The sequence below is a fragment of the Perna viridis genome, chromosome 3, assembly GCF_037379345.1.
Source record: "Perna viridis isolate PV_CMFRI_1.1 ecotype Kerala chromosome 3, ASM3737934v1, whole genome shotgun sequence".
NCBI classification, from domain to species: Eukaryota; Metazoa; Mollusca; class Bivalvia; order Mytilida; family Mytilidae; genus Perna; species Perna viridis.
Genome location: NC_142447.1, coordinates 22,509,836 through 22,534,493, shown reverse-complemented (window position 1 = coordinate 22,534,493; position 24,658 = coordinate 22,509,836). Strand labels below are relative to the sequence as shown.

The following is a 24,658-nucleotide window of genomic DNA, read 5'->3' as shown; positions in this document are numbered from 1 at the left end:
ATACTATTGACATAATGTTGGATTTTGAATTCATAAGATGATAGAATTTGTGCACTTAGAGTAATTTATGTAAAATTCTGATTCATTGGAATTTTCACAATAATTAGTCTGTTTTTAGTTTGTCTTGTGTTGTTTTGAATTATATATTTAGTCTGTTATTTTTAATTCTATATATGGATTGTTTGTTATTTTTATTAAGTATTTATCTGTTTTTGAATGCTAAAACATTTATAAATTAAACATTAATTTATCCACTTTTAAAACAATTCCACAGCACCTAAGACTATTTTCAGCTTCACACTACATGTTTTTTTTTAATATGTTTATAGGATCTTGGTGTGGTTTTAAAAGCAAATAATGTGATTTTTCAACGCTGTTACTAAATATATGTACTTATGTTTTTAAACATATGTTGACATATATTGCAATTTTTCCTTTGATAAGCCCAGGTCATACAATGTGCATGTACAAATTGGTTTTCTATTGCATGTAAACAATTTTTCACTGAATGGCCATTAGTCTATAGTGATTGATACCATATTGAATCATAATGTCAAAAGACATACAACATTAAAATCCCTAGAAAAAATTGACATCATTTTTATTATTCATCAGTTACAAAATGATTTCAAAGAGAAAAATTTGACAGTAACCAATTGTAGCCAGATTTTTTTTTTTATTTTACTTTTATTTTTTTAGTTTTTGTATTTAATTAGTTTTTATGGTTTATTTTTATTTCTTGTTTGTAGGAATGTATATGATATATTGAAGTTAAGAAAGCAAAGTAACGTAAATAAAACAATATTTTTACCAAACATATTATATAAAAATGTAGACACCAATGAGAAGATATGTTTTGAAGTTCATATTATTTCAATCATCATGCATTAACAAATAACAGGAAATTTTTAATCTAGTTAAAGAAGTTGAAATGACTGTTGTAGACAAAATTTATATGAATAACTTTAATATAATCAGTAACTAATTTGTTGAAATTTATATATACGCTGCTTATTGGTGACCATACTTTGATTCTCCTGTGGTTCTGTTTTGGGTGAGTATAAATATAGGCCATTTTTAATTTTTTTTTCCATCACTTTATTTTAAAATATTTTGTAATGAATTGGTACTGGTACTCAGATTAAACCTGTGGTCCTTTATAAAATCCTTAGATTTAGAATTTTTTCATACTGAGGTGCTATGGACCCTTACCTGATGGTCTATCCATTCCATTGGAACAGTTCAACATTTCTATTCTTCCCTGTTGCAGGTTTTTATTATTGTTGAAAATCTAATTCTTTTTTTTTTAAATGTTGCTAATCCTTAAAAAACCACCTTGAACTTTCAGGAAGGCAAGCGTAATGTGTATGCTTTGTATCGTTATTTTTTGTTTTTTAATCTATGCCCAGATATGTTCTTTTATCATGATCATGCATTGACTTAATTGGGGAAAATGGTTAAGCAGCAGTCTCCAATTTATCGTATAATGCACATTACTACTAGGTCATTGGAGTTTTTGGTCCATCTTTATGATAGAAAAAATCCATTGCTGCTGTCTGCCAAGAGCACAAAAACAAAATAAAAATTTAGAAAATAAGCAGTCTCTATCAATAATATTTATCTTTCTGAAGTATCTCAATTATTCATATGTTTCCCACATGGGGCATATTATATACTCATGTATATTTTGTTCCTATGATCCAACAGACCATGTTTTCCACTTTTTTCCATTTCTATTGACCCTATACACAAACCTGTTCGATAGGATTTTTCATATTCAGAGATAACCTGGGAAGATGATAGGTATAAAATTAGGAACCTACCACAATACCTTGTTGATCATGATATTTATCCGCTTTTAAATATGGTTTATTTTAAGATGTGAAGCATGTCTATGCTGGTTGAATTTTAAAATTTAAGGAACAAATTTTTTGGATAAAATCATTACTGACAGGTTATGTGGTAAGGATATATTTCTGTATTGACTTTATGCTTAATGCTCAACATGATGTTCTTAATGGGTTGGCATGAATGCAAACTGTGTTTAAGAATATAATAGAAACTAGGGCATAAAAAATGTCATTATGTGGTACTTAAAGATTTTTGCAATGCGCAGAAGGGATTTTTACGCATGAGAAGTTATTGAACAGGGTCATTTCTAAAAACGTGGTACATTCACTACTGACACAGTGAAACTTGCCTTATCAACCAATTTACAGGACCTGAATTTAAAGAGAACTTGGAAAACACAAATGAAAGTGTCAGTTAAAGGATCTACAAAAAAAGTGTTGGATAATTTATTACTCGGTTTAATGATCAGGCAAGTTCCACTGTTTGTAGTGTTATTTGAAAAAGGGTGTAATTATACCCCAACTTAATGAGTGTTTGGTATATTGAAATTTTCTTGTTCATATGTTCTCTATTCTGTCTGTCTGAATTTCATCAAAAATATCTGCATAACCAATGGATAGATTCATATGAAATTTGCTATGTGGCTTCATATTCATACATTGTGTACATTATTTTGGTTGCTGTTCAATTTCAACTTGATGTTTTTTAAGACTTTGCCATTTTTCACTATATGGAACAGACTTCATATTTCTTCATTGTCTCACATAGTTACAATAGTATTGAAGACTGTGATTTTATACATGAAAATGAAGGACTTTAATCAGCTGTGTATTGATTGAAGGTAGAAACTGCCTGGGAATAAATCAGATGACAAAATTTTCTACACTTCATTAGTGAACAAATTTGTGCAGATGGAATGAAATAAATACTGTTAACTGTGACAGAATATATTTGCTATTGAAAGTGACTAGTTGACAGCTTTCTGGTGAATTACAAAATGGCTTGTCAAGAATTTCCGTCATTGGAAGAATTTCAACTACCGAATTTGTATTAATCGATTGACTGAATTTCCATTAAGGGTAAACTGTCACACAGATGTAGCTGATTTTGTTCATTTTCTTTCTTGGAATTATGCAACATGTTGCACATTATGTTGTGTAATATAACTTTCTGGCTCTTTTTTCATATTCCCGACTTTGGCTTCGATTTTAAGCAAAGGGGAGTAACTTTCTACAAATTTGTCTTCTGACAGACTGTTTTACTTTCAAATTTGAGCAATCGACACCACTGTAGACTTCAAATTCAATTATTCAATTTATTAGAGACACCGTAAGTACTTGGAAACTTTTAAATACTTTATTTCAAACAGTTCATGTTCTTACAGATGTGAAAATAGTATCAGTTTCCCCCATTGAGGCCACTAACCAGGCTATCGGTTGTTGGTGGGTTAAGTTCCTTAGAAAAACTTGCTAAAATGGCTTGCATTCTCATAAGTAGGAAAAAAGGCTATTTATTGATATCATTGCAGATTTGTAGTTCATTACACTGAAGAAACATGATATTATTGTCTTGCAAAACTGCTCAGTGTTTTATTTAATTGGGTTAAAAAATGCTAGATTTTTCTAGATTTTATTGAAGGTCAAGTTTTAATTTCATTTTTTTATTGTTTTACTGCTGTTTGTGTCAACAAAAATGATGACAAAAAAGGCATGAATCATTTTTAGTCTTTGCAAGACCAAAAAGGGACTCTTTTTAAGTTTTTGCTCCATCCATCTGTCCTTCACCGAACATGTCATCTTTCCTGACCTTTTGATGGATAAGATATTTATTATATACTGTAAATTCAGAAACCCTCCTGATGTTTTTGTTATTTAAAAAATAGACTCACTTTAAACTGACTTTAACATAACATAGTTTAACATAACTAATGCATGAGTTTTGTTTTTTTTCAAAATCATAGGAATTGGAATTGCAATTATGACTAAAATGAAAAAATCTCATCATGTAATAATTGCTAAAATTTATAGTACATTTCGATCAGTAAAAGAAATTCTGAGTAAAAGTAGATGTTTTATAAGATTCAGTATGAAATTTCAAACCTTATAAAAAGGCATTTCCAGTTTCAATACACAACAGCTCTCTTTCTTTGATTTGAATTATTTCTCAAATCCCTATGAAAATCTTCAGAAAAAACGTAACCCATGGTCCATCAGTTGAAATGACGGAAAAAAGCACCAAAGCTTCGGAAACTTGTTGACATGGCATAGAAGCTGCATTTCATAAAATTGTTTTGTCCTTGTGTCATGTCATCTGATACATCTTGCTGACTGTCTATAGTTGTTTTGGGTTGAAAATAGAAAAAGATGGAATTAACACCTTTCCATTTGACGTAAATGGTTCTATTTATAAATACTACTCTTCTCAACAGTATTTAAGAATAATTGTTTATTTAAAATAAACTTATTTAATATTGAACATTCAAAGTTTACTGTAATGCCTTTGTTTAAACCCAATTGGTCTTTATCTGGAGGTAAGTTTTAGTTCCATAACTTAGAAAAATAATGTGTTCATGTTTATTTTTCTTGCTAAGCATTAAATCTCTGGAAAGTTTATAAGAAGATTAGCAGATATTTTTAGTCAGGCAGTTTTTGATATTCTTTAGAAGTGTTCACTCTTAGCTAAATGAAAATCATAACCATAAAAAAAAAAGTGAGGTAGAAATCTATTCAAAATTTTGCATGGTCAGCATTTTTTTTTCAACCTGTTGTGATTTTGTCATAATCCAACTGATTTGTTGAAGATGGCGTAGTTTTTCTTTTGCTCTTTCATTTACCCTGAACTTGACTCTTTATGAGCAACTCGGCGTGTGTTTCTAGAAAAACGCTTACCCTACCTGTTTTTAGTGGAGTCCGAGTTGTTCATTTCCTTTAGTTACTTTGTATGTATTGTTTTGGTTATTTTATGTTCCTTGTTGTGTATGTCTGTTTTCCATGTCTGGTCTTAGTCCTTAAATTACATTCCTTTGATTTCCGCTAGAATCTTGGTTCCCCTGAATACTCTTTGAGTTAGTAGTTACCGGTACCATTATATGTTCAAGTTAAAGGTTTTACAGTGAGTAATATAGTTAACATTAACATTAAATCTTAACGACAGATGAACTTTCTTAGATAGTAAACTTGACAATTGACAAGGAGATATAAACTTTCTATTAAATTAAGATTAAAATACTTACAAATGTATAAAATGATACAAAGTTTAATTCTACATAATAATTGTCCAGTTAGTTGCCTGAGACATTTCATTTGGTAATGGTCATTTAATCGAGGGAAGACAAACTCTTGTTTATTATTTTACTAGCTGAAGTAGATTTAATGTGCAGTCTTACCCTTTTTTCTGAGGTGTACAATTCCCTGCAATCTTTACATCTTTACTGTTTCTGTGGCTGAAATTGTTAACTAAAAAAATATTTTTAACATGTTGAGATAAAGATATATATTAGATTTCTGCAATGGCCATTGTTATTTTTATTTATTTTTTATTTTTTTTTGTGATGGTATAAAAGTAGTCAGGGAAAATTGTTTCCTTAAGATTATGGTGAAATTAAGTACTGATTATGAATTAGGCTGAGATTTGGAATGTAGCAAATGATGCCACATCATACATAACCCAAACTTTTGGTCGTGTCAAGACCCCCCCTTTTTTTGTCAGGGATTTAGTAAAGAACAACCCAGAGAAACAAAAATGTTGGAATATTAGTTGATTTTGTCAGATACAAAGATATCTTTGTCTAAATAGGCAGGTTGAATGGATCATCTGACTAGGATTTATTTAATCGATGAAATCCAAGGATATTATGGAAGTAAACATGATTGAGTAGCTCTAGAAGAGAAGCACATGTAAAATCAAAACTTCACCATAACATAGAAAGTTTGGTATTGTTAGAACAATTTCTTATTCTTAAATAATGGAAAATTAATTACATAATTTCTTATTTACAGGCAACATTTGGCTCATGGATCAACAGGACACTTTTTAATTTTTAGAACCTTTAAATTTCAGAGAGGTTTTTTTTTCAGTTGCATTAAGAGACAGAAAGGTTTTTTTCAGCATTATTATAGTTGAAATCTATGATTTTGGTTTTTTTTTTCTCCAGATGCATTAGATGAATCGGGTGAATTTAGAGACAGCGAGGTTTTTCAGCTACATTGTAATTGATATCCCCTGGATATTTTTTTTAAGGTGCATTAGGAGACAAAGAGGAAGAAAATAAAGATGATGGAGAAGGTGGAGAAGATCCAGAGATTGAGGAAGCTCGAAGAGAGGCAGAGGAAAAACGCAAAGAAAAACATAGAAAAATGGAAGAAGAACGAGAAACAATGAGACAGTCTATACGAGATAAGGTTATTGATCATCCCTGTATCCCCTTACTATTTATAAATACAGTCAGTCCTGTTTTAGTGACCACTTTTATTCAGCAATGATATGTCTTAACAGCCTATGTTTAAAATGACTCTTTGTAGTGCATTCTATGTCAAATTTAACTGTTAATGAAGACTACCTGTCTAATGTGAAAATGATTTGTTCTCTTTAGGAAGGTCATTTTAGACAGACTTGACTGTACATTATTAAATAGGACACAACACATTGTAGTAAGCACAATAATAAAGATTAAAATTAAAAGGTTAAATATATTTATATGTATCATTTATTATGTATATAGGGAGCTTTATCAAATGTTCCCTGAGTAATAAATTTTGACAAATCACATATGATCTGAAATATATAAAATTCTGTAATTTCACTCTCTGACTCTCTTTGATCAAAAATGCCTCATAACCAATATCTATCCACCAATCACAAATTTACAATAATGTTGAAAAAATTGTTAAAAATAGCAATAAATTGTTGAGAAAATCTGTATGATAAATAGGCTAATTAATTGTTTATCATGAATAACCAAAATATAATTATTCATATCAAGAATGCTGGAATATTTTGGTTATTCACTCTTTTTGAATAATTATCGCATTATTACAGCAACCCTTACTTAACGTCTATCTGACTTTTGCTTTTTTCCCAAATTAACCAATAGAGGTATTTTATAGCCCATGCCATGGTTATGTTCATGGAATTTACTTGATCTTCTTTTGATTTAATAAATTACAAACACATGGTGACAAGCTGTTGGAAGTGAACTGTACAATATACAAGGAGATTTAAACTTTCTGTCAGTCACAAATCTTTACCCTACCATTGCATCTGGGCCATGCTCCCAGTTTTTAGTGGAGTGTGAGTTGCTTATTTACTTTTGTTTCTTTGTATGTGTTATTTTAGTTACTTTATGGTCTTTGTTGTGTTTGTCTGTTTTCTTTGTCTTGTCTTTGTCCTGGATAACATTCTTTTGGTTTCCAGTAGAATCTTGGTTCCCTTGATTACTCTTTAAACCTTTTGAATGATAGAAAGTTTATATTTTATTGTTAATGGTTGAGTTCACTTCTGAGGGCAGATCATTGGTCAAGGGAAGAATAACTCTGAGCCCTGGACATCATCATTGTATGCACTAAAATTATCCAGTAAAGATATTTTACAGCTCATACAATGATAATGTTAAGATAATTGACTTGATCTCCCTTTAATTTAATGACAATCACCTGATGAACTGCCTTTGGAAATAAACTGCATAATTGACAAGGAGGTTTACACTTTTTATCAGACACAGATCTAAAAACCTATTAAATAAAGGAAAGTTTAAATCTTGTTGTCATTTGTCCAGTCCTTTTCCAAGAGCCATTCATCAGATGAAGGGAAGACCAACTCAAAAGCCAGATCATCATCATGGTATGCACTATAGCTGTACTTGTCATTTAACATGACAGAAATATCTTCCTTTACTATTCTGTACACTTACTCTTTATTTGAAGTATATATTAAGTGGACAGAATGTTTGTTTGTCCTCTTGTCAATTATTCTTTCCTTCCATTCATTTGTCACACTTGTGTGTCCTCAAATCACCCTTAACTTCTAGAAGGGTTTTTATGAAGTTTTTCTGGGTAACCATAATTCTCCTTCTGATTAACTAAATCAAAGTTTAAAACACTACAAATTAGGTCAAATTGGTAGCATCATTACACAGCATTTATTTATATCTGTCTGTCACTTCACATTAAAACTTTTTTCACTGTGAAAATGGAGTCATATAGTAATGAAACTTTGTTAAAATGTTAAAGCAGTTTACAGACATATTCATGTATCTAGGGTGCCACATTGATCAAGAAAGGATTGGGCTCTTTAGGTCATTACCCATTATGTAACATTTCAGAAGATAATACTTGTCTTCCTAAATTTTTGTCGAGAATAATTCCTGCAGCTTGAAGTTATGACTAGCTATTGTCATATTATTGTACTTTAGTCCTTGATTATACCCCCTAAACCATCTTATTAGAGGTACATATAAAGTAATCATGGTTTCATTTTGCCAATCTACAATTTTTTCATTACTCACCTCTGAAACTACTTTTACAACCAATTGAAATTTTGGCAGAAGCTTTATATAGGTAGGCCATATCTTGGCATTTGACTTCAGATTGAAGAGAGGTCTATTTCCTGTTAGAGAATTCTGATTACCTGATTACATTACAACCATATGGCTTCTAGGTAGGCAGTGGGATATCCTTAACTGAGTTTGCTTACAGTTTTTCTAGTTTATTCTTCATATATATATATATACTTAGTTTAGTTTCCATATATTTTAATCCCTTGATAAATCTAAGTACAAAAATTAATATATCAAAACTCCATATACATGTATTTGTTAAGTACATCAACATGTAGTTAATTAAACTTTTTGATACATAGACCAGATGTGACCTTTTAAAACAGAAACAATATCAAAATAGCTTTATTCTTCAGACAGTATATTTGGTACAAAGCTTATTGAAGTTGTCACAAACAAAATGTTTATGATGAATCTCATAAATTTCCTTATAAATATAGCTATAAACTTATAACTTGGCCTCTAAGATTTTTAATCATGTTTCATATGACAATGTCCTGGAAATTGTGTATAACTGATAGAGCTTCAGGGATGAAAGATGAAGCTTCATTATGTTCTGAGGAGAGAACTCATTGATTCAGTGGCTCATGGCTATACTTTGGTGTAATTATGGATGGTATTTGATACAACTTGTATCACAAAATTGTATTTGATAGTTTCTTTCTAACATGAAAGAGACTTAATGTAAAACTTATTTTGTAAGAAAAATCTTAATCTTTGAGGCCTTCATAGGTTGGTGCAAAAAAATTATATACTATTCTGCAATTAGTATTTTTCTTATCTATTTCAGTATAAGGGGGTATTTACTGCATTTTTTTTATTGCTGAATCTGTGTTAGTGTTCCACTTGTATCTCAATTCAGTTACTCAAATCTTTTTCCCCCCTAGCTATCAAAATTACTAGTCAATATCTTCGAAAGCAGAACTTAAGTTGCAGTCTCTATAAAAAATAGTGGGTGGAAACAATCCTTCTCTTAAACTTTGACCGTACAGTTTGGCTATCTGCTCCATCGAGATAAATAAATGAAGACAAGATTTTATGTATTATTTTGGTAAATTGTCACTAGCATGCACTGCAAATCCAGATAACTGTATCAAAACCTCTATTTTCCAACACTCTGCAAAGTAGTGAAAAATTTCCAAACATATCCAGTGATACAGAGATCAGATAGTAGTCACTTTATTAGAGAATAATTCCTTGAGTAAGAGGATACTGTCAGATTGGTTAGTTTTTAACATTCATGTTCAGATTATTAGAGAATACTTCCTTGATTAAGAGGATACTGTCAGATTGGTTAGTTTTTAGCATTCATGTTCAGATTATTAGAGAATACTTCCTTTAGTAAGAGGATACTGTCAGATTGGTTAGTTTTTAGCATTCATGTTCAGATTATTAGAGAATACTTCCTTGAGTAAGAGGATTCTGTCAGATTGGTTAGTTTTTAACATTCATGTTCAGATTATTAGAGAATACTTCCTTGAGTAAGAGGATTCTGTCAGATTGGTTAGTTTTTAACATTCATGTTCAGATTATTAGAGAATACTTCCTTGATTAAGAGGATACTGTCAGATTGGTTAGTTTTTAACATTCATGCTCAGATTATTCCTATTTTACCTGATTCTTATAAAGACTTGTATTTAACAAATGAAAGATGTAACATTGTGTTGCACAAATAAAAAGGCCTGTCTGACATTTTTTCATTACATATTTTCCCTCAAGCCAATCTTAAATGCATTTATATTATTTTTTCAGTATGGTATTAAAAAGAAGCAGGAAGAAGAGGAATTATTGAAACAACAACAAGACTCAGCGGGGCGTGTAGGGCGGAAGAAAAAGACACCTGCCGAATTGGCAGCAGAGGCTAATGCTGATGAGGATGATGAAGAAGATGAGTTTGCAAGTAAATTCTCCTCATTATGTTGCTGTATGAGCTTTGTATGAGGTCAAAGGTTAAGGACTGTTTGTGTTGGTTGAACTCTATGCCATATGATGTCTACTTATATGTAGACTTCAATCATGTGCCAGGTCAAAGGTCAAAGGACCATTTTGAGAAAAAAAAAACAATTCAAGATTTCTTTGAGTATAAAAAAATCTGATAAAGAGTTGATATAAAATACATGACAAACTACAATTTTTCTGTTGATTCTGAAAATAGATATGTAGATTATTGGTTTAATTTTGTTTGTTCTAACTTTAACTGCTGCTGTGTTAATGATATTTTGGTTTGGTTTCCAAATCAAGGACATAAATATGGCATATTGCCAAAAACACTGTTAATTGGTTGTGGTAACTTACCAATGCAAACTTAGGTGTTCCTTTTATCTGTATATGCATTCCCTGTAAGTATTTGGCTTAAATGATAAAAAGGACATTTAGTATTAATGATTAAGAACTAGCTTCATACATTTAATATCAAGGAATTGATACACTGTAAGCATGGCTTTCAAAAGTTTTGGAGTGTCAAGCTGAATCAATTGAATCAGAAGTTCTTTACTTGTACCATTTAATTGTAATTTAGGATGAGTAAGTGGCAAAATTGCATAGTAATATTATTGCCTATACTTTTAAAACCCCTGTACAAGAAATGATTGACTACGTATGTACCATTTTTACAGCATTATTCTAATGTTATTGACACTTTTAGGAATCATATATGTTATCTGATCATATGTAGTTGCTTTAAAACAGTTGAATAACCAAAACAGACTATGTTTTAAATCATTCATTGTTTGTTACTATAAATATGTGTTCATTGTGATAATATTTATATGAATAGTAAAATCTACCATACATATGTAAATGATAATCAGAATATTAGTTCATATCCTATAGCATTAGTTTTCACAGTGGTGGATCTAGGAGGGTTGTTGGAATTCCAGCAGGACCATAGCCAAGGGTGCGACCGCACCTCCCTTTTGAAAAAAAAAAAAACTTTTTTCTTAGCCTGTAATTAAAGAGAAATTATACCAGATAAACAAGTAAAATTGCTTATTAGTGATCAGTTTGCACCCCCTGGCTACGGCCCTTTCCAGTAGTGGAAACACTCCACCTCTCTTACTTGAAAAAACTTCTTACAATATCAGAATCCACCGCTGGTTTTTTTTCATATACTAACTCTTTTTTTTCTATTTCACAATATATTTTAACATGATTGAGTGGAAATTAGACCACTTATAACTCACTATTAGATTCCTGTCCTCAGAAAAACAAATTTTAGATCTGAATGAATTTAAAAAAAGACAAACAAATATGACAATTTTGAACCTTCACAAAATTATGGTTTATAATCCAAAAGTTGTCTCTTTGTTTGATTGGTATGATATGGACAATTTTAAAAACACTTTGCCAAAATTGTTTTGTTGTATATAGGAAAGGGGCAGCTGAAAGATGAGAATCAACTAGTCTGTATTGGTTTCTCTCATGTCTGTTGGCTAAATTTGGATTTTGATTTTTCCCCTACAGCCCTTTGTCACAAAATGTGTAAAACTATAAAAAAAATATTGCTAATTATTTTGTTTCTTTCTTTAAAATGTATTAAAATCAAAAACAGAAAAAAAATCTTAGTGCAATATCTAGTCAGTTGATAATTTCCATTTTAGGCAGTGACAAAATTGCAATAATGAAAACTGCACATTGACAATTTATCTCAGTTTAATTTTTATGTAGTTATTTAGTATGACAAGTTTGACACTCTTTTAACACTTTTTCATTTAGACATGTAAATATAGTATAGCAAAAAGTCATTAGTTCTCAGCACAACATCTCCAGGATAAAAGTGATCAGGTCTTTTATATAAGTCATTGAGAACTATCTTGAGTGACTAACTAAATCTCCTTGTTTCATGTGTGATTACACTGAAGCAGAAATCCTGGTAAGAACCATGCAAAATGTGATTCATTTTGGAAAGCCAACATATTTTAATTTTTAATATTTTGTTTGAAATGTTATAGTGAACAGAAATTAACATGTGGCTGTTTATAAAACCTATGCTCTTAGAAGATAAAAATTATATAGAATGTACTGTAGATTCAAAATGAAAGGGAGATAACTATGTAAATGACACTCAATTACAATGGCAATGGTTGGATTTTCAATGTTGATTATCTCCTAAGACCAGACAGATTGGATTGAATAATTATAATTTTCATCATATAGACCTATAAGTCTACTTGATAACAGAAATAAAAATGTAATGCTTTATTTGAGGTATATAACATATTATGAAATTTGCATAATTCTTACAAAGACTACTACTTAAGGTTCCAATTACTGGATTTCTTTAAGGTTCTTTGGATTCAATAAAACTTCATTAATATAGATTAATTTGGTAGGTAGAACATAACTTACTTCTTAAGGATTATTACCACGTTGTTTAAAGAATGTAATACCTGATTTGTCAATGTAATTGCTGTAGCTATGGTGCCATTAGTGTGTCTCTGTCATCGTTAGTGAGAATTTGTGACACAATAACCTGTCACTGTGAATGGCTTGTTAGTATTTACATGAAATTTTTATAGACTTAGCATTTAGATTTAAGAGCATCAATTTGAACATGGCTTTAAATGGCTCATCCTAGTTAGAAAATGTTTATTCTTATTTGTAAGGTTAATAAATAAATAAAGTTTGCTAACAAAACTACTCTGTGTCTACAATTTTTTAAAACAACTAAAATCAATTTGCAGTTTAATTCAGGTTTTGTAAATGCATAGAAACAGATTTGTTGGCAACGTTGTTTTTAATGCCTGATATTTTCAGTCGCAGGCTTCTGCTGTGATGGTTAAAAAAATCCACAATTTTCTATAACAAGTTAACATCAAATAGACTGACATTGCCAATAAACAAAATAGCACCAGTTTTATTTGTCTGGAAAGAATTTCACATCTCAAACTATCAGGGTCACTGTGATATTTTTTCTCAACATCAAAACTGTCATTATTTTGTATGTAAAATGATCAGTTTTGACAGATTTCCAGTTTATTTACAGTCAAGTTAAGACATATTTCACTGTAGAAAATTACTCAATCATAAAATGTAACTTTATAGTTTATTAGGTTTTTCTTATTCTACCTCTTTCTTTTTTGTTTGCTCAACTGAAATTTTATTTTTGTATATTTTTTTTATGAAAGGTGATTTCTATGATTTGTTTCCAAATGAACCCCACCAGATTGTAATGGCAGGAAGTATTTATACTTTTTTCTCTAATTTCATTGTTGATGTGATTTACTACAAGAAATATTGTAAATCAATTTATTTTCATGAGCAATATATTTTCGCTTATTTCACTAGCAAAAAAAATCACAAAAATTAATTTTTTTGAAAATCATTCCGTGGTTACTAGTTAAAATCTTTTTTTTTTTGTCTCGGAAACAGGGTCAAATGTAAATACTGGCCGGTGTCGTGATTAAACTGTTGAGGTCATATTTTCTAAAACTCCGCACTAAGCATGCCTCATTCCATTTATAGAGTTTTATTAGTCTCAATGTCTATCGGCAACTATTGTTATCATTGGTAGCACCGATCTCACAATACTAGGATTAACCAATGTGTTCAGCTATCAATTATATGTCACCCTTTGTCATAGAATCTATGTGAATAGATGGATTGTAAGTGAAAAGAAAGTGACATTTAATAAAATTTCAGAAACATGAAAAAAAATATCTTGAAAAATAAGTTGGATTGGAGTATGCATGGCAATAATCTTAATTTGAACATGTGATATTCTGTATATTATTACATATACATATACAAAATCAGTCATTTCAAGTACAGGCTGATATTTGTAGATTATGGAAACCGGAGAAAGAATTAAAGAACTAATACAATGCTCAATATATTGTCCGATTTAACTCTTAACATTAAGTGAAGTAAATAACAAGCCATTAATTAACTTATCATCATATAAATACATGTAGTAGTGATATATTAAATTTTCCCTGTTAAATAAATTTCCATATTACATGTATGAAATAAGTTGTGTATTTTAACTCTGGGACTTTCTCTCCACATATTGACATTATTTGATAGCTCTGATGATTTGGAATAAAAAAAAACGAAATATAGCAAAATTCAATATTTATTTTTAACTAAAATATATTGCGCCAAGAATGCATGTAGATTTGACTCTTTCAAGAAATAAGTTTCACTTATTTGCTTTAAATCTTAGAGTTCTTTGTTCTTCGTGATCAATTAAGGTTTTTCACTCTTTCCAATTATCACTTTATAATTATCTGCCACAAGAATCAACCAGTGGTTTGTGTAATAAATTCCCTGATTGCAGAAGTCTTAATGAAGCTTCAAATTTATATAGACCTTTTTTGTCTTAAACTGTTAGGTAATTGCATGATGGGCTTGTGTGATATATATTTTTGCAAGGGAAGGGCTTGGGATAGAACAAAAGAATGTTCCTCTTGGAAGTATATATGGGCTTGCTCTTGGACTACCCAGCAGTAAAGGCTAAAGGATATATTGTGTAGATAATATAAAAGCATTTTTAAGATTTTGAGCCTTGCAATAACCCTTCATGTATTCCATTGTTTTTAGAAAAAGTATATAAAACCCATATTTAAGCTTATATGTCCATAGTTAAAATCTTAAAGTACATTTTATTATCATGAAGAGTCAGGATGATTAGCTTGCTCCGGTTTTCATGCTCTTGAGATTGACAATTAAACATCTGTCCGAGACAGAATATGATAAACTCTAATTTAACATACATGGCTTTTTTCATTAGGATGGGGTTTAATATTGCAGATTTAGACTTTTGTTATTAACCTGTAATGAAAAAAAAACAATAAGGAAGTCAGCTATCTTTTATATCTCAGGCCAGAAAAGTTACTTGCTTGTTTTTTAAATCCTTTTATTTTTCATGTCACAAACTTTCTTTAAATATTGACCCACTTTAATAACACCAATGTATTAAGTTTTGTAACAGAGCTATTTCTGCTGTTCATATTTAAGTATATATATTGATGATTTACTGCAATAAGAATTGAAAAAAATCATTTAGGCTAAGGCCAAGTAAAGTAATTTCTTAGTTCTCATGCCATCCTTTATCTCGTTTGAGTGTGCATCATTATCCATATTTATTACCATAACAAAAAAGTATACTCCCTCATCATTTTAGGGGGCATGAAAAAGGTAAAATTTGATGCCTTTTCCTTCATTTGTTTTCACGAAAATGGTACAAGAACCAAAAAAATAACTTTGAATGACATTAGAGATGTATTCAAGTAGCACTCTAGCTGAGAATCATGCAAAATGTGATTCATGGGCAAAAAGCCTACATATTTTTATTTTTGATATTTTGTTTGAATTGCCATAGTAAACAGAACTCAACATTCAGTTCTTCATATAACCCGTGTTCTTAGTAGATAAAAAATATATACAATGTACTGTAGATTTCAAAATTAATCAGTGTTGATTATCTCCTAAGAGCAGGCAGATTTAATTGGGTAATTACATATTTCATTCTATAGATCCATGAAACAACATGATTACAAAAATAAAAATATGAAGTCTTTTTTGGGGTGTATCACATTTTTCAGATTTTGCATTATTCTTACAAAGACAGCTACGTAATAGTTTATCATATTTTGGAATACCTATTCTTTTTAATTTTAACTGTTAATTGGAATAGGAAAAATCTTTTTTTTTTTTTTAATTTCTTCAAGAAAATTAACACATCGCCTTGCATTCCTATCTTATTTTAAATGCAATTCAATTACTGAATTTGAATTGTTAAGAGACTTTTTTACCGTCTCTAGAGCCAGTGCACTGGATTAAATTTTAATCAAGTTGGTAAATCAAAGTTTTCTCTTTACTATAAGAATATAAAACAGTGACATGACGTCAATTGCATTCCAATAAAACTCAATTTCTCTCTGGGAATAAAATTTGGAGGATTTTAATTTGATTTGAGCAGGAAAGAAATCTGCTTATGAACAAACTAGTGGTCTTTCAAGGAGGTTTGAATCTATGAAAGATTTAATTTGATTTGTCAAGTTTGTGCCGTGAATGTGTTAGTTTGTGCTACGAATCAGTGGCATCTTTACGTCTTTTTGGGAATTAAATGTTCTTAGTATAATTTGTTAAGGTTGTAAACCAGCATTACAAAGAATTGAGAAACCTTTCCAGTTAAAATGTCGTCTTGTTTTCTAATAGTTTGTAGCAAACAGTAGTAGAATGGTCTTAATGGATAAATTGTGTTTTTATGTCTGTATGTCTGTAAGTTTAATGGTTTTCATCATTTTAAGAAGACAGTACTATGTTCCATAGTATGTGAAGTTGGGGAAAACTCCATTCAAGTTTTATGTACAATATTTGCTGCAGTCAAAGCATTATTATTTACAATATTAGAGTTTTTTTTTTTTCAATAGATGATAACTGCATGCACCTCATTTTTTGTCAAGCAAAAGATTTTACTGATAAACAATTACAATTCAAAATACAGTACATTTGGTATTTGTTAGTGTAATACCTATATGTGTATATTCAGCTTACAAGTTGCATGGTTTTTCAGGTTGATGGTCTTAGAAACAGTTTTGAGCATGACACCCTTAGTTCCTGTTTTCTTTACAGTCATAATTTATTTTCACTGCCACCCCCTGTTACATCTATACATTTAATTACATATGAGGAATTTTATGTATTTTTAATAGTTTGATTTTCTGTCTATATTGTTGGCATGACAACAGTTTGAGTTAGTGTCAGTTAGTCATAGACACAGCTATAGGTTTTGTAGATTTAGACCTCTTTAGGTTAGGGATTCTTTAAATAGGGTATAGTCTTTGGTCGTCTGTTATATATGTTTGGTCTCAGTCCAGTGTTTGCAGCATCCTAAGCCAGAAGTGAATATTTTCCAATTACTTTTGTTAATTTTGTTAATATTCAGTTACTTAGAATTTTAATTTTTTTTAATTCTATAGAACATCCCTCAAATTTTGGTAAATATAAGATATACATTCATAATTTTTTTTCCTAAATAAAAAAGAAAAATTCAAGTTGTCTCCCTTGTAATTGCAGTGCCCAAAAACCTAGATGATCTCAAGTCAAAGGTTCAGGACATTCCACAAAAATTGACCCAGACAGTTGGGGAAGTGTCAGAAAAATGTTCTCTGCAGTGATAGTAAGTCAACTGTTGTCATGGCACAAGCTTTATAGCATGGCACATCTGTAGTCCTGTATTCTAACCTTTGTGTGCATTTGTATTTGTTTTTGATTTTACATATTCATGTTCATATGTGTGTACATTTTTGTATGACCAGTAATAATGTGTACATAGAACTGTTAATTAGTGAACACCTATAGCTAATCTTGTGTTCTCATGACTGTTAACAAGTGTTAACACCTTGGTGATCTTGTGTTCACATTACTAAACAAGTGCTAACATCATGGCATTCTTGTGTTAACATGACTGTTAACAAGTGTTAACACCTTGGTGATCTTGAGTTCACATGACTAAACAAGTGCTAACATCATGGCAATCTTGTGTTAACATGACTGTTAACTAGTGTTAACACCTTGGTAGTCTTGAGTTCACATGACTAAACAAGTGCTAACATCATGGCAATCTTTTTCATAAAAGATGTTAACACTTCTTGGTTATTGTGTGTTCACATGATTGTTAACAAGTACATTGTATTAACATCTCTGGGTTGTTTACTGTACACTGGTGTTAATAGTTCGGTAAAAAAATGTGCTGACTTGACTGATTAGCATGTTTGACTGTAATAAAATATACTATTTTGTTGTACTCCCAACAGCATGAAATTATATGTTTAGGTAGCTTTTCATGGCAATTTTTTCACCTCAAGTTGGAAATTGTGTTACATCCTAGCCAGCTTCCTTCTCTGAGTTGTAGCATAGTCTTATCAAATGGTTTGTCTTGTGTTTTAGCAAGGTATGCTACATATTTGACCCTTTCATGCTAGACATTATCTTTGTTTTTAGCATCTTTTAAATGAAACAAAAATATGTTTTGTTTTGGTTTTGGGTTTTGTGCTTTATGGCCATAATATGGCATGTGACAGTTACAAAAATTTGATAATCTGGGTTTATCCCGTGTAAACTATAGTTAGCGGCCACTGAACCTAGTTTATCGCATGCAGACTATAGTTTATGATCGTTAATGATAATTAAACTTATTTTATGTATTTTCATTAGGATTCGTTAATTTTAGTTAGAAAAAAATTATAACTAATGAAATGTCAGGATTCAGGTCATATGATATGAATTCATCAATAAAATTAAAGTACCATTAATGTGAGTTAAAATTAGTATATCACAGTGACTGTAACAAGTTAAAGTTCCTGCTTTAGTAAACGTAAACAAAGATCAGCTGTTTAGTCTACAACTACAAGTGAATTATGAACTGAGAATGAATGTACTTTGTGATCAACGGTATTAGGCGGTCCTCAGCTTAGGGTGATTTAGACTCAGTAAAAGCATGATTGATTTCATCGTAAAACACAATTTTTGTCCAATAAATATAGTGTAGCGACCATAAACTCTAGTTTCCAATTGTAAATTGTAGTAGGTGCACCAGAAGTGCAGTTTATTGTAGAAAAACTATAATTAGCACTCTGCTTACTATAGTTTACATTGGTAAACCAAGATTGTTGATTGTAAACTATAGTTTGCCTGCAATGAACTAGGTTTACGGGCCGCAAACTACAGTTATCGAGCGATAAACCCAGATTATCAAATTTCTGTTACCGTCACATGCCATATGTATGATATGAAAAACATGGTAACACTTTTCCTCGTGCTAAGTTGTTATTATTTATTTGATAGCTTTAGTTCTGCTTGATAAAAATAGATTTTTACACCAGTTTTCTCAGTGCTCTAAAGTCAAGTACCAGTATTATCCTATGTATTTAATGTCTTAAAATTTTCCTATTGGAAGAGTTTTGAAGTCTCAATTTCCTTACCATTTCATTACAATCTGACATGAGACCACTCCTACTTACATTCCATCTAGTTTCTTGAATTTCAGTGCTTTTTGATCGGCTATGACTTGTAAAACAGAGTATCAGGAAGTTCATTATTTAAAAGTAAAGTATAGCTGTTTTCCTCAGAAATTTTCAACTATTGTTTTCAAATGCTATTTTGTTATATCAGTCCATTCATTATGTTGTTAAAGAGAAATGAGGAAATCATAGCTCATTGATGAATTGCCTTGTATTATCTTGTCCTATAAATAAGCCTGTAGGCAGACATGCATGGAATTAATTGTAGTCTTTTTACTTCCTGTTTGTAATTGATAAAATGCATGATTGAGGCTTGGAAGATAGTTTCAAATTGTAATTTTCTTAAATTTTTTTTCTTTGGTATTGAATATATTGCAAATTTGTCTGTCATGTGATAGCAAATCTAGAACTTAGCAATTAAAATTAAAGCAAAAATTCTCAATTTTTTTAGACCACATGTTTATATCAATTCCAAACTCTCTTTTAGTATATGGAGGATGTTGTATATTTGCTGTGTGCATGTTGAACTATAGTAACATACTAAATGTTAGTTTCAGAATACAATTGCAATGTTTTATCATTCCATTTGCTGAAAATTCCAATAACAAAAAGCCAACATTATTGGACTTCTTAAGTTAAATGTCATGTTTTTATTTGTTTTTTTTTTTTTTCATCAAGATTACAATATTTAAAATTGCATCATCATTTAAAGTGACAAACCCTGCAATAAATAATGCACACAATAATTCCTGAATTTACATTAAGTTTAATAGTCATTTAAATGGTAATTCAGAAAAGTATATTTTATAAACCGTGATGATCAGAAATTCTTTAAATTAACCATAGTGTCAAAAATTATCTAACAACCATAACTAATTGATATTATAATACATGTACCTCAAATTCACATGTAATATTTGTCAAAATTGATAGCATTTTATGATGGAAGGAGATTCATTTTGAATCAATCCATGGTTATTTATTCATAACACTACCATTTCCTTAGAGAAAAAATAAAAGCTATGTTCTGCTAACATACTGTTTTTCTCTAATTTTAGATTGCTTGAGGATATTTTTAGTTTAGTTAATGCCATTGTAACCTGATATATGCAATTTAGCTACAGACATTTTGTAGATGTATGTTTTCGTTTCATTGTTATACACACTTGAATTACTATGAAAACAAAGGCAAGTTAAGGCTCTGTACTTATATAGTAAAGATTTAAATATAGGTCAAAGGTCAAGGGGCCAAAAAAAGGTTAGTGTGGAAATCTTGCATGCAATGCTTCATGTGCATGGTGTTTGAAACAAAGTTTACATTGCACTTTGACCTGTCTAAAACAACCATACTCTAGGACTAGAGAATTTGTTTAAGGAGATAGACATAGGGTAATGGACATAACTCTTGAAATCACTGATATGTTTGTATCATATTCAATTTTACCAAAGCATATCAAGTATTTATTTGAAACAGAATAAAATTAGTCCAAGTTACTTTCAAGCTTACAGGAGATTGATGTAAAATATGTGAGATTGATGTAAAATGCTGAATACACACATTCCAATAATTTGTTAGAGTTGTGTCCATTATACTAGGTCTACCTCCTTATGCTAATTGTATTTTTAAAACAGGCTTACATTGGAACTGAATAAGGGACTTAGAGGACTTTTGGTTATCAGTTTACACAGGGTTTACATTAGAGTTTTTTTATATCAACTTTTTAATCCTGTAAAAATTTGTCTGATTTTAGGGTCAGGTTCAACCGAGTTATAATATGATGGTAGAATGACATGTATACTTTGAATAAAGCTGCAAACATATATGTATATATGTACATGAGTTGAAAGGGTGTTCTCAGGGTTGGCATTTTACCCAAAATCTGAACATGGTCACAAAGCAAAAACCCCTTTGAATAAATGATGTGGAACATGTACCTAATGATTCAGTTGAAGGTATGAAAGTTTTCATCATTTTGATTTGATTAATGGCTTGTATATCCAAGTTTGCCACAATCTTACAAGCATAAGTTATAACCAAGGAGTGTTAAGCTTGTGATTTCATTTTAAGCCAGTAATACTGATATGCCTTGTACTATTATTCTTCTGTGTATAACACATTATAGCAATATCAAAAAGAGAGTTTTGAAATATGCATAATTGATTTTGTATAGATGCTGTACAAAGTCAACCATAGATACACAAGTAGTTTTTTCTGTGCAATTTTATATTAAGAGTGTAGATTGGTGTTCAGGAATCCTGTTTGTTTACTCATATTTAACATTTATGATACTTGTTTATTATTTTTTTCTATTATTTTGCTAGTTGAAGCATTTTTAAAAAACATAACAACTGTTTTTTGTAATTTTGAAATTAGGTCTTAATAGTTTTTTTCTAGATTTTGACAAAATCTGGCTGTACGTAAGACTTGAAAGTAAACAGGAAGTCAGTTTCATTGTTCTGTTTTTTTTTTTCATGTTTAGTTGAAATCCTTGACCTATTGCATAATTTAAAGTTCACTGTTATATAAAGAAATTGTAGGGACAAAAAAAAATGTCCCAACTTGACTATAACTTTTTCAAATATTTTGCAGTTCCAAATTAAATCCTAATGACTTTTCAAATAAAAAGTTGAAAGTTATATCAGAGAAACAATTGGACTAATAATAACTGAGTCTCGTTATTTTTATAATCTCAAAGGAGTATATTCACTTATAACACTTTCTGGCCCTGTATTCTATTGAAAATATTTGCTTTCCCATTAAAAAGACTTATTGGCATATATACATTTTTCAAAACTTGACTTAAAGCATAATTAAAAGATAAACATGTAATGTCACTTATATGTTAGAAATCATGTCACAAATTATCACTTTAAGCATTTCACAAGGGTTTCTAAAATGAAATTTTATATTTGATCTAGAAATATTGACCACATGCTTTGATAAATTTGATAACTTGACTTTTATGGTTAAAATATTTAAGGTTTTGCTAATATGATCAAATTTTCACATTTAAACTTTCTTTGCACTTCAGATTTCTTGCTGTGCAATGCTTTAACAGGTTAAAATGTTTATAGGCAAAGAAATCAAACAATTGCCTTATTAATATGCATTTTCTGTAATAATTTAACAGTTTTTTTTTTTTTTTTTTGTTTTGTTTTTTATTTTTTTTAAGAAAATACACCACTTTGAGATTTTCCATTTCTTTTCTTTATTTCAAGACAAACAATTGGTCAAAATCAGAGTAGTTACGGGAAAAAATGTATAATTTAAAAAAAATCAACAAAGATAAGTTATTCTTTAAGGAATATAAATGTCTTCTGAATATTTTGAATGAGGTTTTGCTTACAGAAACAATGTGGTAGTTATTTTGTATCAGAAAAACTCAGTTGTTTGTGTGTTAGCTTTTCTGTAGATCTCAAAATGTCTGGTTGTGATGTTAATGATTTACAAGTACATGTATATAGCTTAATGATTTACAAGTACATGTATATAGCTTAATGTAATTTGGTACATTCCAATGTTTGGATTTAATTGAAAATTAAGCAGGTAACAATTCTGTGAAGGATTGTTGAGAATTTATTAGCAGTTTTTTTTTTGGCAATATAACATGGAATTAATAGGCCAAAAGAAAAAAATATTGAGTTTAATGTCACGTGCCGAAAATAAAGTTGGGTAGTTGATTTCATTTATTATTTTCATTTCTTTTAAGTGCATCAATCTTTTTTAAAAATCTGTTAAAATATGTTTACATTTGAAATTTCAATTTGAACTCTTGAAAATGAGTCTAATTATTCCTAGAAACCCTTATTTTCAAAATTATGGGTAGAATCCTTCAAATGTGTATGTACTTTTATCAGGGTAGTATTGCTCACTGGTACAAACTTATGAACTGAATGGACATGAAAATATATTATGCATTGATTTATGCTACCTTTGAAGTAAGAAATCTCTTTTATGATAAAAGGGCAAATATTCTAAGTTAATTTTCTTTCCAGTTAATTGTTATCATTCATTTATTATAACCTTTTATGGAAAACATCTCTCCATTTTGTTTTCAAATTTTCAGTCTAACATACTGACTAAACCATTTCAAAGGATTGGTCTGTCTTTCAATACTTGTATCAAAAGTTAGAATTCTTGTTAAATTTTTGTAAATTTTCAATTTCTCAAATTTAATCAGCATTTTTTTTAGGCTATTGAAATGAATTACGATTTTTGAATGTACATTTTGTATAATTCAAATAGGCTTTTCTGAAATAGAATTGTTCTTAAAGAAAATATGAAATTCTGTGAGTAAACTTTAAAGAAGTCTTTAAAATCTTACACATGTACTGTAATGTACTTGATAGATTTTTGTTATTTATTTTTATTTTTTTGTGTGTGTTATACCTTTGTTATATTTATAATGTTTTTATGTTCAATTACAACTTGTTGATTGTTAAATTATTGTTACAAATTATAAACTAATTCATTGTCAAATGTAGAAATGAGAAATAAAGTCTTATGAATGTTAGTTGTCACTTTTATACAATTGCAAAAAAAATCATATTTTGCCAACCATCTGCCAACTTTTTATTTTTTTATAAGGGTATGATGAAATGAAATTGTACCACAAGGTACCATACCACATTAGAAAGGCTGGGATCAATAGATTTGAACCATTAAGACATTAGTGACTCAGACAAGACAAGACAAAATTTAACCTCAGACACATGCGTGTACAAAAGGACAAAACACAAACAAACAAACAAATCCTTGATTTACCATCAAAAACTCGAATAAATATGAATGGATCTCTTTGAAAGAGTAATCAAGGGAATCAAGGTTATAGCGGTAATCAAAAGAATGTAATCCAGGGACAAAGACCAGACATGGAAAACAGACATACACAACAAAGAACATAAAGTAACTAAAATCATACATACAAAGTAACAAAAGTAAATGAGCAACTCGGACTCCACTAAAAACTGGGAGCATGGGCCAGGTGCAACGGTAGGGTAAGCGTCCTCTGCTTTTCTAGAAACACCCCCAGTTGCTCATAAAAAGTCAAGTCCGGGGTAGACAAAAGAGGAAAGGAAAACTATGACCCGTTGAATAAATCAGTTTGAAATTGTACCACAAGGTTCCATGGCGCCTAAGTCATAAGTTGATGACTTAATGATACCTGCTTACTATTTGTTTTCTTGGTTTGTATTCATTTACTTGGTTCATTGGCTTTTCCCCATTTATCATAAGTGTAAGCAGTTGAATAAAATGCTTCACAGGGCACAGCTTGATACAACAGTA

The 24,658-nt window shown here is 30.0% G+C and overlaps 1 protein-coding gene and 1 long non-coding RNA gene across 20 annotated transcripts in view; one reads left to right on the top strand and one right to left on the bottom strand.

Annotated features, from left to right (window-relative positions):
* Positions 1-23,885, top strand: part of LOC148621464 (complexin-like) — an 87,813-nt gene extending 63,928 nt beyond the window's left edge. For 16 of the 19 annotated variants that reach the window (XM_088575894.1, XM_088575903.1, XM_088575890.1 and 13 more), the window contains 4 exons: positions 6,091-6,251; positions 10,157-10,304; positions 17,426-17,528; positions 20,430-23,885. In XM_088575894.1, coding sequence (XP_088432020.1) covers positions 6,091-6,251; positions 10,157-10,304; positions 17,426-17,526 — 410 coding nt within the window. In that variant the 3' untranslated portion in view covers positions 17,527-17,528; positions 20,430-23,885. Of the gene's footprint in view, positions 1-6,090; positions 6,252-10,156; positions 10,305-17,425 lie in introns of all 19 variants that reach the window. The other 3 variants (XM_088575909.1, XM_088575902.1, XM_088575891.1) reach the window with 2 other exon arrangements.
* Positions 3,246-19,504, bottom strand: LOC148621465 (uncharacterized). Its single transcript, XR_015921190.1, has 4 exons — positions 19,372-19,504; positions 10,700-10,755; positions 5,237-5,306; positions 3,246-4,182 (listed from the first exon to the last, which is right to left on the bottom strand). It is a non-coding gene; the product is annotated as an uncharacterized LOC148621465 (long non-coding RNA).
* Positions 23,886-24,658: the final 773 nt, after the last annotated feature.